Source organism: Sciurus carolinensis, chromosome 9 (genome assembly GCF_902686445.1).
Source record: "Sciurus carolinensis chromosome 9, mSciCar1.2, whole genome shotgun sequence".
Lineage (NCBI taxonomy): Eukaryota > Metazoa > Chordata > Mammalia > Rodentia > Sciuridae > Sciurus > Sciurus carolinensis.
The window spans coordinates 92800187-92814534 of record NC_062221.1 but is presented as its reverse complement, the minus strand read 5'-3'; the positions used below and the strand labels follow the sequence as shown (position 1 = coordinate 92814534).

The following is a 14348-nucleotide window of genomic DNA, read 5'->3' as shown; positions in this document are numbered from 1 at the left end:
GCAATTTGCTAACTAGTTCCTGGTCGTGCCTTCACACCTGGCCCCTGCACTAGACAATACGTGATTGATGTTGCTTCGTGTCACAGAAGGCAGGATCACTGAGCTTCTGGGCTCTCTACTTCCTATCCTGTTGCAACCTATGCTTCCCACAGAAGTGCCTCTCAATGGATTTGTGACAGAGACACTCTTCGAAACCATAACTGTCAGGTGTGGCTGCTGCCCACCCGTTCAGTGTGGTAGAGTATCCACAGGGACTCTGAAATTTGATTATGTTGGGTTTTCTGAACCCCAGAACAGTTTAGTTCTAATAATAGGACCCTTCTGAAGATGGTTCCTGGCTATAGTACTCTGTGGGTTTGTCAAGCAATGCAGTGTGTTTCTTCTCTAAGGCTAGGTTGTAATGTAGACCCCATGCCACTTACTTATTTAAGGCATTTGGATGTTCCTGGTAGCCTTCTGCTGGTAGCCTGTGACCCTTTCTCTTTTCAAAGGGGAGAGTCCCTTTCCTGCAACTGAGGTGCTGGGTGCCTGGAGCTGGGATACTCTACTTCTCTTGTTTTTCTCCCTAGTCTCTGGAATCCACCAGGTTTTATTTTCTTTGTTGTCAATTTCCAGTGCTAACCCACAGTCCTCCCCTATATATAGCAGTTATATACCTATGGCTTTGTTTCCATTCCTTGGAGGAGCAAACTAGTGCTATTTAGTCTATTTCAATGTTAAGAATCCCCAGGGAAGTGGATTTTGATTGAGGTAGGTAGTGGTGGTGGGTCAGGTCAGCTGGTTGGGTCCACTGAGTGTCTTAGCAGCTCGAAAGGGAATGAATGCAAGTTAAAAAACAGAAAGAGGAGGAAACAACCACGCCAATCTTCTTTGAAAACTTTATTAGACATATACTAGAAGGATCATTTTTCTCTGGGTCCACAAATTATGTGGTTGGTTCTGCCTGTAGGCATTCAGGTCTCTCAAGTATAACACAAGTGAGAAAATAGAGTCAAGGGCCTCTTTTATCACCTTCCACCAAGTTTACGTATCCACACGAGCCTCTAATAAAACTGCTGTCCTTTTTCTTATCTTAATTGATTTAATGTTTAATTTCTTTTAATAGAGGATTTTCTGAGATTTCTTCCTTGCCTAGAATAATTTGTATACTAATTTAGAACCTGGAGTTAAAAGGGTGACCCAGGTTTTGGCAACATGCATTGCTTCTGTCCCTTGAAACAAAGCAGTTTTGAAATATCCTTGGATAAATGTTTTTTTTCCTAATAGGACAGCACACCCTCACAATCTCACGTTTCATAGGTGCAGTCCACACTCACCTTAATTGGTCTCATTTCTTAGGCAAAAACTAAGAAATTTATTGGCTGCTAGATCCAAATGCTGGAAGGAGCAGCAATTCTATGAGTCTTCATTCCTGAGATTTTTCAAGCTTTGAATGTGCAGCTCAGGTTAGGGGTGCAGTCCGGGGCATTATCTACTTGCCTTGTGTGTTGGAATGAATGTGAGCTGGTTGACTTGGTAGGTTGGTCCAGGTAAGAGAAGCAAAGCCATGTGGCGGGTGGCTGTTCCCTGTGGGAGCCTTCAACTTCTTGCTCACACCCTAGATACTTAAGTTGAACGGTTGAACAATTTTACAAAAATGATTAATTAGGAGACAGACATGGGGTGAGTAAAAAAAATAAATGTGTGTAGTTACTATAGTAATGGGAGAAACACTGCTAATAGAGGCTCCTTAGTGTCTTCAGGTGAGCTGGGAGCTTGACAGGTGGGTTGATAGTTAGACTTGTGTGTCTGACGACATTAATTGCAGGGTGCTACGGGCCGGGTTTCTGTAGGTTGGGTGGAGGTGGAGGCCATTGGCGGTGAGTACAACATCCAAGGAGAAATATGTGAGTAGGAGGAAGAGAAGGGATTTCTCTGGGCTGTTGCAAGACTGATGCTGGTGAAATAGTCTTTTCTTGAGCACTGAGTAACACTTGCCAGAATTGGGAGCCTCTGAGCAGCACATCCACTCATGACTCGTGGGGAACGTGGCCAAAGGTAAAAGTGGTAAGTTTCAGTGCAGTACTGTATTTTCTTACTAGTTGCTTTTGGCACACACACACACACACACACAGGCACATGTGCATGTGTGCCTGTGTGTGTGTGTTTTTAAAATTGAACATAGTGTGTCAACTTTCAAACTATTGTTTTTTTTTTGATTACAGAATATTTTCAGCATTAACAAGAAACAAAGGCTAATATTAGCTGCTTCTTTCTTATCCCTGCTACCTCAATCCTAAAGTGCTTGATCTACTGAGACCAAACAGAATGAATGACTCAGAAGGTAAAATTGGACTGAAACACCCAAAGGTTAGTTTGCCATTTCTGGAGTAACTTTCGGTATAATAATGCAGAAAGAGAAAAAGGTTTTCATTCATATAGACCTAGTTTGAATCTGAACTCTCCTATATACTTGTAACTTTTGTGCAAGTACCTTAATCTCTCTGATCTTCAGTTTCCTTTCTTGTAAAATGGATGTAATATCAGCTTCCCAGGGTGGTAAGAACTTTATGAGATAATGTTAGCAAAGAGCCTGGTGCGGTGATTGTCTCATGGTAGAAACATAATAAAAGTTAATTCCCTTGAGTTATCAACTCTTCTTCTACCCCCCCAGCATTGGGGCATGGCCTACAAGTCTTAACTCTTGCAAGTCACAAGTGTCCCCCCAGTCTGCTTATTGGGTGTTGTGATTGGTTAAGGCAAATTTAAGACTAGCCCAGTTCCTACTATTCTGTGGACATTTCACTTCATTTTATGTTGGAATCCAGCATTATGGTTGGAAAGGCATACTAGATGTTGCAGATATGTGTCTTTAATGATGAATTTTATTTCAATTGATATCTGTGATGTTTCCCTTCCTCTTCTGGAACATTTAGTAATCTGACAGCTTATGCATAAGTCCCACTATTCATTCTGAGTTTCTATCCAACCACCCATCTATCCATCCATCCATTCATCCATCCATCTACCCATTCATACATTTATCCAGCATTATTGTATTGAAAACTTACTATATTCCAGGCATAGTTCTAAAAGCTAAGGATTAAATAGTAAAGAAAAACAGAAATAAATCCTGCATTCATGAAACAGGATTCATGGAACATTCATACTGGCAATGGAAGGGAGGATGTAATGAACACAGCAGGTCAGTAAGTTACGTAGGGTATTAAAGGAGATTTACTATTGGAAAAAATAAAGCAGGAAAAGGGAATGGGGTATTGAGGCAGTTTAAAATAAGATGATGTGAGAAGGCCTCATTGAGAAGTAACATTAAGACATAGCCATAGAGGAAGGCTATGTTCAAGCAGTAGGAACACCAAGTACAGAGGCCCTAAGGTAGAGGTGAGCCTGGCCTTTTGAAGGAGAAGCAGGAAGGCCAGTGTTGTCAGTAGGGAGGAGAGTCTGGAGAGGGGAGGTGGGAGAAGTGATGGGGCTAACTCCTGGAGGCCATGTGGGCCCTTGTGAGGACTTGGGCACAACCTACCTCAACAGGACAACACTGGCTTCTGTGTTGAGAAAGTCTGAAAGGGGCAAGAGCAGAAGCAGAGTCCCTGTGGGGACTGTCATGATGGTCCAGGTCTGGACCAGAGTGGTAGCAGGGGAAATGGTGAAATGGCGTATCTGGGGCATATTTGGGAGGTGGGGCCAATGGAATTTTCTAATGGGTCAGATGTGGGAAGTGAGAGAAAGAGATGAGTCAAGGATGATTCAAATTTTTGGTGTGAGTAACAGGGAGGATGGAGTTGTCATGGGTGGGGAGGACTGTGATAGAGCCTATCTAGTTGGGGATGTTGGGAGCCCTGTTTGGCCAGTTTGTAGTTTGAGAGGTGTGCTAGACACCTGGGTGGAGAAGCTGAGTGGACAGTTGATTGCAGGACTTGATAGCTTGGGGAGAAGTTGGGATAAAGATAAGTGCTTGGGGAAAGCTGTCATGTGGCACAGCATTTCAAGCTGTTAACAGGATGAGAGCCCCAGAGCTGAGCGAAGATAGAAAAGAGTTTAAAACAGGTCCCCAGACTCCCAACCATAGGAGCTTGGAGGTTTGGAGACACCAGAAACCAAGGACGGGCCAGTGAATGGGAAAAGCAAGGGAAGAATATTTTTCAGAGAGGAGGCTGTGGTCAGCACTGTGGAATTCTTCCAGTGACTCAAGTAAGATGAGGGCAGAATTGACCACTGGATTTAGCAATGGGGAGGGGCAGGTCTTTGGTGGCTTTTCCAAGAGAGCTAGGATCATGTAGGACCAGTGAAGAAGGGACAGGATGAGGTGGGCAAGGTGAAGGCAGAGATCATTAAATTGTTGCCAGTTTTCTTCTGTCCCCATTCCAGAATACTCAGGTTCCTTTGTTTCCCATTCTTCTCATTTACCTTATTTTATGTTGCTAACTCTCATTTGTGTTTGTAAGCAAATTTAAATTTTCTTGGAATGGGCTAACAAGTAGTTAAGATGGAGTGCTCTCATGTATGTGTTTGTCTCCAGTTTTTCTTGGGTCCAGGGACTGTGACTATTTGACTTTCTGTCTGATGATAGAAATGTGACCAAACCCTGGTCCTGAGGGAGAGACTCCCAGTACATCTGTGCATATGGCCTTAGAACTGGAGGCACAGACCCTACTAAGAGGTTGTCTTTGGATGTGACCATAATTCTGCTAAGCACATAGGATTAAAGTGATTATGGAATTTGGCGGGTATTTTAGGAAGGCTGTTCCCTGGACTGAGTCCCGTGGGTGACAGCTGGCTTAGACACAGCTGGCCTTTGTTGGGGCAACAGGAGAGCTCCCCTGCAGCAGTCTGGACACATTTGCAGACAGTGCCTTCTTGTTGTTGTCATCCAGTGGGCCTGTTGCTTCCTTCTCGTCCCTGTTATTCATTCACTCAGGCCTCACCATTTTGGGCCTATGAAAACAATTATTGTTTAGGAGCTCCAAATACAGCTTGTAGGTTTTCCTTTAGGGGTGTGTTAAGGTGGTGGGAGATATCAGACAAAGGATAAATTGGTGAGGTCCCCTCTGTGCTGACCCTACTGGGTTCTGGAAAGCAAACCTTCTGCTTTGTTATCTGTGTGGCCTCATACAGTTGGTGTCTATCTGCCTGCAGTGCCAACTTTTACATAACCACCCTAACCCTGCCCTCTCCACCTCAGAGACCTCTGACTGTGTGACTTGATGTGATCCCTGTGGGGGCTGACCTCTGCTTCTAGTCTTTTCTCTGTGCCTTGGGTGGAGTAGGTGGGCATGGGCTGCCAACATACCTGCATCACTTTGGAAAAGAGCAGTTTCTGCCTTCACATTTTCTGTACTAAATAGTGAGATCAGAGGTCTTTTCATGAAGAAAGTTCTCTCACTTTCCCTATTTTGATCCAGGAGGTAGAGAACAAGGGAACAGAAATAAGTCAAGGATATTGTGGTGTCCCTGCCAGGCTGGGATCTGAAAGCAACCTCTGCAGTACTAGGAATGGGGCCACACCAAGATGACACCCTAGTTTTCCTTGGTCCCAGGTACAGTGTGAGTGAGTAAATTTTTCATTAGCTTCATAAATGGAGATGCCTGCTTTCCAGTCATTTTCAATACCCTAAAGAACCACTTTAGTAACTGGGGGCAAGGTTTGGTGAGTGTAGATTTGTCATGGTTGCCTTCTAATTTGGAATTTAGTAGAGTTTAAATTCTTTCTGCCATGTGCTGAGCTCCCCACTGGCAATGTGGTTGGAAGGGGTCCAGATGAAGTCTGCATCTTTGGCTGAGGCGGGATGTGCTGGGGATTAGCTTCAGTTACTCTGTGTCTGCCCTGCTGGATCTCAGAGGCAGCCTCTGTGACTGGGACAGTGGCAGTGCCAGGTCAGCTCCAGCACGTACACAGTCCCTGCAGCTGCCCACCCCATATCACTCTGTTCCAGCTGGGTCTAGCCTCCTCCTGTCCATCCAGGTTAATGGAAGAGAACAATGCCATCCAGAGCTGCTGTGACATGGGGGGCTGGCCTGGTGCCTCTTGGGGTGGCCAGAGCCTCCCTGCTATATTCAGCTCTTGCACTTTTCCTGTACCTGGTACAACTGTAAACCTATTTACTATGATTGCAAATATATTTCTGACCAACTCAGTAGTGTGAGGAGAGGTGTTTGTGTTTAAATGTTGGTTTGTTGTTTGGGGTTGAAAAGGATTTCTGAGAAAAGCCACCCTTTCCTAAGTCCTTTCTCAGGCAGCATGCGGTTCTGCAGCAATGCACCTGCCCAGTTTTGTCCAACACCAAGTTCAGGTCTATGCTTGAGAAGACAAATAGTAGAATGTAAATGTCAAAAGTGGGGCAATGCGTGTAGCTTCACTTATGATAACAACCACTTTTCCACCCTTTCTTGCTTTCCTGGGAGGTCTTCATAAGGACTAATTCCTCCTGGACCATAGGCTGCTAGGAAGGGAGGTGCCAGGCAGTGGTTTGCAGGCTGACTTTAGCGCCCAACCTGTTTCTCAGGTCTGTCAGGGAGATTGCACATCACTCCTTTGATTTGTTGGTTTTCAGGAGGACATTGTCCTTGAATGCCTGGGCCTTACCCTTGTATATTTGCTATTTAATTTTTAATGGTGCAAGGTCCTAGGGTTCCATCTTCCATCTGAATTCATAGAAACACATTAAATAGGCTGGCCTTGGCCCATACTTACATTTTAGAACCCTCAGTCCTGCAAGGACTGTTGGGTCAGACCTTGGCTGCTGTCATTCCCTCTACATTCTATCGACTCAGCCCGGTCACAATGAAATATTTTGTAAAAGTCCTTACTCCTTGTGCTGCTCATTCATCTGCTATATTCTCACTCAGTGCTTTCCAACCCATTTCATGTCACAGAATAGATAGGTACGGTACTATTTATGAAGAAAAGAGAGCTTATTTCAAAGGGCAATGACCAGTAGAATCTGCCTGCCACAGTCCTTGATCCCCCTGACTGTTGCCTGACAGTTGTCAGGGCTTAATGGGATTTGTGTTTCCTGCTGACCCATCTCTACCCACTGTGGGCATAAATGTGCTAAAGCAAAGTTGAAAAACTCTGGCCCGAGACGTTTCACATAGACAGTAGTCTAAAGGTGTAATTGAGTGTCATTCATAAACATTTTTCAAGATGATCCCAGATGGTGAATACTTATGCCCCCCCCCATTATCCTGCAGTAATCATATCACACTTTTTGATATCTGTGATATTTGATACATCTGTGGGATTCAAAACAATATCTTATAGGAGCCCTGGAATGTGTCACCTGGAGGAGAAAGAGAGACCTAGATTTGCAGCTATTTTGACTTGACTTGCAATGGAGGCTTCTGTGTGTACAGGAGGTAGGAGGAGAGTGTGTTCTGAATCCTCCTTTTTTTACTCAAAAGAAAATAGATCTACGGCAAGTTCAATAACATCTACAAATAGGTGTCTATTGATTAAGGTGGTTTTAATAAAACTTACTTCATGAGAATGTGAGAATTATGTGAATTTGTTTATTTTGGTACTAGAGATTGAACCCAGGTATGCTTTACCACTTAGCCACATCCCCAGTCCTTTTAATTTTTTGACATAATTTATTGATAAATGAAACAATGTAACATAGTATTTACACAACAGATTTTAGTTTCTTTTCCTTTTTGTTGTCTTTCTTTTCTCATTCTTTGCCTTCTTCTCTTCCTATCTCCCTTTTTCATCCCATTCTTTATTAGCTAAGTAATATATGTCAGGCATCCCGTAAGATCTACATTGTCCAGTATGGCAGAAAACAGCCACATGTAGCTATGGAACACTTGAAGTGTGGTAAATTCCCACTGAAAAGTTCTATCAGTGTGAAACACACACAGAAGTCACATAGTTAACACTCTGCCTTGTCCCCAACCACTATTCCCGGGCTTGCCTTCTAAGGGCAGAGGGCCGAGATTTTTTGAGTCTGTGGATATTTTTCCAGTAGAAAACCAGCTTTTGATGAGTTTCTAAGATAGTCTTCAGGTGAGCTCTCCTTCCTGCAGTGACATTCTTATGAATGACAAAGCTTTGATTTTAAATTCTTAGTCTTAGTTCTTATTTTTCACAACAGTTTGCAAAAAATGTTGACTTGGCACAAACAAACAAAATCATAAGACCTCTTATTAATAATCGTTTCAATTGATCCCATGTTTAAATTTTTTTCTATCGTTCACATGTTTAAATGACAGTGTTTGAATATGTTTAGTGAAACGGAATATATTATTAAGCTAGATTTCACCAGTTTCTTCTCACTTTTACAAAAGTGACTAGTAGAAATTTAAGATTAGTTACATGGTTTGCATTTTCCTTCTGTTGGACAACACAGTGCTGGCTGCTTGGAATTCACTAATGAAAAGGATAACAGACTTTGGGGACCTTAGAGTCTAGTGGGGACAGGCAGAAAAACAAAGAACAGGAGAAATTTTAAGATAAATGGAAAATACAAATTGTAATTAGAAAAGTACACATTATAACACATACTGTGAAAATAAGTTTCCACAAGGAAAAAACAGGAACAGGTAATTTAGACCACCTGGCAGAGGAAGTCATCTCTGAGGAAGAGCCTGGTGATGAGCCTTGATGAGGATCTTCCTAAGTGGAGTGTCTAGGTGACAGTGGGGACAGAGCATTTCAGGCAGAAGAAAGAGCCTGCTGGGGATACTCACTGAGTCCACCCAACACCAGGCCTGCGGTCAGCAGTGGGAAGACCTGTGGAGTGACAGACCCAAGGAGGGCCCCTGACTCCTCAGGGCTCGTGCTCTGGTGAGAAGATGGGCAGGGGGCTGGGGATATAGCTCAGTTGGTAGAGTGCCTGCCTCGCAAGCTCAAGGCCCTGGGTTCAATCCCCAGCACCGCAAAAAAAAAAAAAAAAAAAAAAGAAAGAGAAGACGGGCAGGAGAGGCAAGCGCCCAAGGGTGTGGGGGTGAGGCTGGTACCAGCCCTGGAGCGCCCTTTCCCCTGTCTTGTCTCCATCTGAGAGCCATCATCAACCATGTGGGTCCCTAGGGTGTGTCTGTTCCTCCTTCCAGGTAGGTAGTCGGTAAGATGCACAGTTGTCCCTCCATTCCCTGTTCTCACCGCCCTCTTCTGACTCAGACTCATCATCTCAGAAATGAGCATCTGCAATTGTCTTCTAACTGATTTCCTTGCCTGAAGCTCCTTTCTCTCTGTCAAGTGTTCTGTGCGTGGCTGCCAAGTTAATCGTCCTGAAATACCATTTAGATCACGTAACTTCCTAGCTTCTGAGTTTTAACTAGTGCTTTGCTGGCAGAGAAGCCTTTTTCTGGGAGGTGCTGGATCCCTCTCACTTTTCACCCTTTAGATTTCCCTTCCTCAGTTTGCAGAGAAGCATGGCCTGCAGCCAGCCTCTTTAGCTGAGATTGAGGAGACTTTCAAGCCTAACCAGCAAACATCTTGCCATACTTCTGCTTCTGCTCTGCGTTGCCACCCAGGTGAGGCGTGCTGCAATCCCCCCTGTCCTGCAAACACCGAGGGGCACTGTCTCCCAGGGAAGGGCAAGAGCACGTTGGCAAGAGCTGTTTCTGGAGTTGCGTAACCAGATTTGAATCCCAGGTCTGCCATTAAACTAGCTGTGGGAACTCTTTCAGTAAGTTATTTACCGTTTCCAAGTCTTAATTTCCTCATCTGTTAATGCCAGGAGGCTAATCTTAATTTGTACCCTTGAAGTTGGGTGGATAAAAAGAGACACTGTATGTAAATAATTTCGTAAGTGCTGAGTCCATAGTGAGTCCTTATTCCATATCCCTTATTTAAATCAATGGGAAGCCATGATTAAGAGTTGCCTCTGGGGACTTTGGCCCTACTTTCTTTTTGTATCTTCCCTAGTACTAGTTAGCAATCTTCTTATAACTGGAAATGGGCTGTTGGGCAATTTTTGTGCAGTGGTGGTAGTGGTGGCCGGAAACACTGGATAGGGACACTGAATGTGCTGTCTTGGAACTGGATGGAACCTCCAGAGACCATCCTGTGTGGAATCCCTGAGGTGCCTCAGGATGTCCAAACAGGTCCAAAGGAGTTAGTTGGAAAGCTTCTGTTGGTTCATGTGGAATCTGTTATTTTTCTTGCACAGCAGTCTCTAGTTGGTTCTCCTGTTCATCACACAGTCCTGTAGTTGCTGTTTTTTCACTTGCCTTTGGTTCCTCTTAATTGAATACCTTTTTTGTTTTACTTCTATCAATGAGGAACAGTAAAAAGCTAGAATCTGGAGATGTAAGAGACTGAGTCTAATCATGCCTCAACTCTTCTTCCTGTGCACTGAATCATACATTTTACAGTCCACAACAGGATTAAATGTGTGAAAATGTTAAAAGACTCACACTAATTTAAGGTGCCATTATCAGTCAGTCTTTTCTGATTTATTATTTTTTTGCTGAGACTTGATAACAGAACCATTGTTAGAAGGCGGAGGCAACTTGAGCTCTTCTCCCAGGGAATATTCTTTTAGACAGTACAGTACTGCAGACTGACTTAAGGCAAATTAGGTAAGTTAGTTATAAAGAACTCTGTTATTTTAAATGGGAAAATGATCAAAACATAATATGCCAAAAAATGTAGAATTTAAAAAAAATCTATTAGCTTTAGATTGCAACAGAGTGGTCACAAGAAATTAATCTACATTGACTGTGCTTGAGCCCCTAAGTAATTATTCAGTCTTTTTCAAACTGTGAAGCATTCACTTCTTTAGAATAACACATAGAATATTATATTATCTATTCAAGTCATTATCTTAAAATAAATACTTAAAATGTGTAAACATACTTTAAAACTACATTGTATCCACTTGGGGGGTATCATCTGCATCAAGAATCACTGAACAAGATCCTTCATCTTCTTTTCCATGTATCTTTTTGAAAGATGTAGTTAGTATGTTGCACTTATTTGACAAGAGAAGAATATAACACCTGGTCTATAGTTAGTGAACTATATTCTGTAAGGTAAGAATAAATTAAGGTCGATAAAAATTAGTTTCAACAACTACTTTATGACAACTGAAGTGTCTGTGAATTCCTATAGGGTTTGGTGCCTGGAAAAGAAACAAAATACCAACAGAAATTCAGAAGATGTCTTGCACACTCAGTCCTCAATCTATATATTTTTTAAATATGTTGGAAAGAACAAGGTAAATACAGTGCCCATTGTAAGGGATCCCACAGAAATCACAGCCAGACACGGGAAATCACATGAGGGAGTTTATTAAGCAAACAGAGTGTCTCCCTGCAGGGCAAGAGAGAAAATGAGAGGAAAAGAAAGAGAATGAGAAAGCACGCATGCTAGAGAGAGTGGAAAGCCAGGAGGATAGAGAAAGTGAGGAGGAGAGACAGAAGAATGAGAAAAGATGGCAGGGTAGCTACAGTAAACAGTTGAATTCTGTCGGGCTAACAGGGGACCAATATTGGAGAAGGATACTTGCAAGCTGACTGATGAACCAATAGCTAGCTAGGATGTTCACAGATTGACAAGTGGTTGGGAGGTGGGGAAAATGGCTGCAACAGAAAGGGCGGGGGAGCAGCTTTATACATTACATTTTCCCGTTTCTGTTTTTATAAGAAAATCTTTTGCTCTCCAGTTCTTTCTGAAGCCTTCTCTCTCCTTCCTGCCTAAGTGACTGAAGCTGGTTTTGCAGGTGAGATGTAAAAAGTCCATTCTCCTTCCAGACTTCCAAAGGCAGATGGTTTTCATGGACTTCATTTCCTCGATTTGACTGATACCCTATTTCTACACTAACTGCCTGTCCCCAATTCTGACTTCATTCACCCCTCTAATTTTAGGAACTCCTTCACTGCTGTAGGGAAAGGGGGTGATGACTGATCTGGCTTCTTTGAGCTGGAAGGGGGCAGCGTGGGGCAAGCAATTTGGAGTTCCCTTTTTAGAAATCAGGTCAATTGAGGGGTCCAAGGTAGAAGTCCAGTTGGGGAAGAGCAGGTTATAAAGGCATCTGGGGATGGGGGCTTCTATGAGAGAAGAACAAAAAGACATGAGTACTGAAATGAGATTGATACAATATAAATGTTGCAGAATCTGGAATATGCCAATGCATATCATAAAGATGACAGAAGTCAATAATTCCTCACCAGGGGGTGGAAGAACTGAGAAGTTGTTCCCATAACAAGGCCTAGCAAAGGTTGGAGAGGACAAGGCCTTTATTTAGAAACTTCAACATTGTCCAGGTTATCAGGAATGTAAACACAACATTTAGTAGAGATCTCTATACTTCTGTTACTAGCAAACATAGATTAAGCCTACCTGTGTCTGTAGGCTTTAAACTGACTAAAACTTCTGACTCTGGCAGTTTCTCTTGATAGTTATCAGGCACATTTGCCTAAGAATCTCTTTTGTAGCTTTTAGTCTTTATTCTAGTGGGCTAACACAAGTGTACATCTTAAGTTACATTTAAGTATTATTTCTTTTAAATGCCCAAGAATGGCTATATTTTGGTTTTAACTGTTTTGCTAGGTGTTTAAGATCAAGTTGGTCAAAGTGACCTGTTCCTGTCTGTTAAAGAGTCAGCTGAGTTCCCACAAGGGTCACTCATAGAGAACTTAAGAACAACTTCTTAGCTCCATTAGTGCCATTGGTTAGGCAGGGTCTCCTCGATGAGGTGGCTTCCCTTGAAAGCACCAGGGATGTCTCCCTTTTCCCTTGACCCTCCTCTGCAGCAGGTGCACTGAGTGGCTTTTCCTCTAGTGGCCTCATCAATCTCTTTGGTCAGGAGGTTGTGTGACCCAGAGTTGCAAAGCTCCTTAGAGAAGTCCTCTTGTTCCCTGGGTTCAGGCTGACTTTGAGGGCAAGACCCAAATATGGACTTTTCTTGACCTCTGTATTTAATCTCAATCTCTAAGTTTGATCTTAACCATCAGGCAAGTCAGTCTCACCAGTCATAAAGTAAGAGTACTGGGCTTTAGCTTCAATGTCTATAACTTTACAGTTATTTACCCCTTTTTATCTAATTGGGGTCTACATTATCTGTCCTATAGGTGATGGCTTTTCAAGTTAGTCTATGGTGTACTCTGCAAAATATCAGGCAACAGAGTTTACAAGGAAATAAAAAATGGAATCACCAACAGTAAAACATTCAGTTTGTGCAATAGCTATCTTGAATTTTGGCTGAGTTATTCATTATATCCCCTGATTGAGATCACAGTAATCTTTACAACAAACATTAAACTTTTGAAAACAACTTTAAGTGAGTTAAAGTCTAGCTTACTTTGGAGCCATTCTAAAGTGCAGCAGGGTTGTGAGGCAGAGCCTTATCTCAGGTAAGGCAGGGCTTCCTCTTTTGCCATGACCAGCATGACCAAATTCTCAAGTTCAGTGAGGGACAAAGGAGTATTAGAAAATAAAGGTTTATAAACACAGACTTTGAAGATTAAGCCAAGATCAGATGGAACTCTGTTCTCTGATGGAAATGCAGATCTAAAGAGTTATGTCAGCAATCTTTATATATGTATGTAAGCATTATTCTTTGTTTTCCGGAAAGTTACAGAGACTAGGCATTAACGTAACTTTTTTCAGAACTGCAAAGTGCAATGTTAGGAGCTCTGTGAGCTCTTAAGGAAGTCCACTGTTCAAAGTTACTGTAAGGTGGGCAGGAACCAGAGAAGGGAGCTGATGAAACACTGGTTATCTAGCAAAAGAATTCCTTCCTGTCCAAGAGCTGTGTGCCTGAGATCAATGTGCTGCCACAGCAGTTAGGCATCTTGTGCCCCTGCACAGGAGCACTCCCAGGCACCAGGCATGCCACATTCATGAGGTCATCAGAGACCCCAATCTTAGTCACTGTTGTCCCATTTTTGCTACTGTGCATTACACTCTTTCTTAGATGTTATTTTAAGAAGTTTACATATATTGACTCCTGAGTCTATATGAACATTAGTTAACACAATTTAACATTATATCTAAAACATGAATTAAAGAAAGCCTGAGAGAGATTTTAAGTTTCCTTTTGTGTGGCAAAGTAGCAAAATGCTTTCATGTTTAACCTTTAAATAAATCAGGCTTTCAATAACTTTTAGAAATACATTTAACAAATTTTACATATACCCTATTGATAACAGGTCCTATAATAGAACATTAGATGATAGGTTTACCATTTCAGACAAGTTTAATTTGGAGAATAGCAGCTTGATAAATTTTCTGCTTTAAAGGCTTGTATACCTGGAAAATATGAACACATTTAATATACAAGGAATAAGGTTTTTAAGTATGTTACTCCATGGAATAACTTTGTAAATTAATTAGATGTCTCTAACAAACACATTTGAGTAATCCCATACATGTCAACTCTAATTCACTCATCTTATTGTAA

The 14348-nt window shown here is 42.3% G+C and overlaps 1 protein-coding gene across 2 annotated transcripts in view; it reads left to right on the top strand.

Annotated features, from left to right (window-relative positions):
- Positions 1-1886: 1886 nt before the first annotated feature.
- LOC124993133 (transmembrane protein 45A-like) overlaps positions 1887-14348 on the top strand; it is a 70462-nt gene continuing 58000 nt past the window's right edge. The window contains exons 1-2 of one of the 2 annotated variants that reach the window (XM_047564752.1): positions 1887-2046; positions 2205-2349. In XM_047564752.1, the coding sequence (XP_047420708.1) occupies positions 2308-2349 (42 nt within the window). In that variant the 5' untranslated portion in view covers positions 1887-2046; positions 2205-2307. The remainder of the gene's footprint in view (positions 2047-2204; positions 2350-14348) is intronic. The other variant, XM_047564753.1, reaches the window with a different exon arrangement.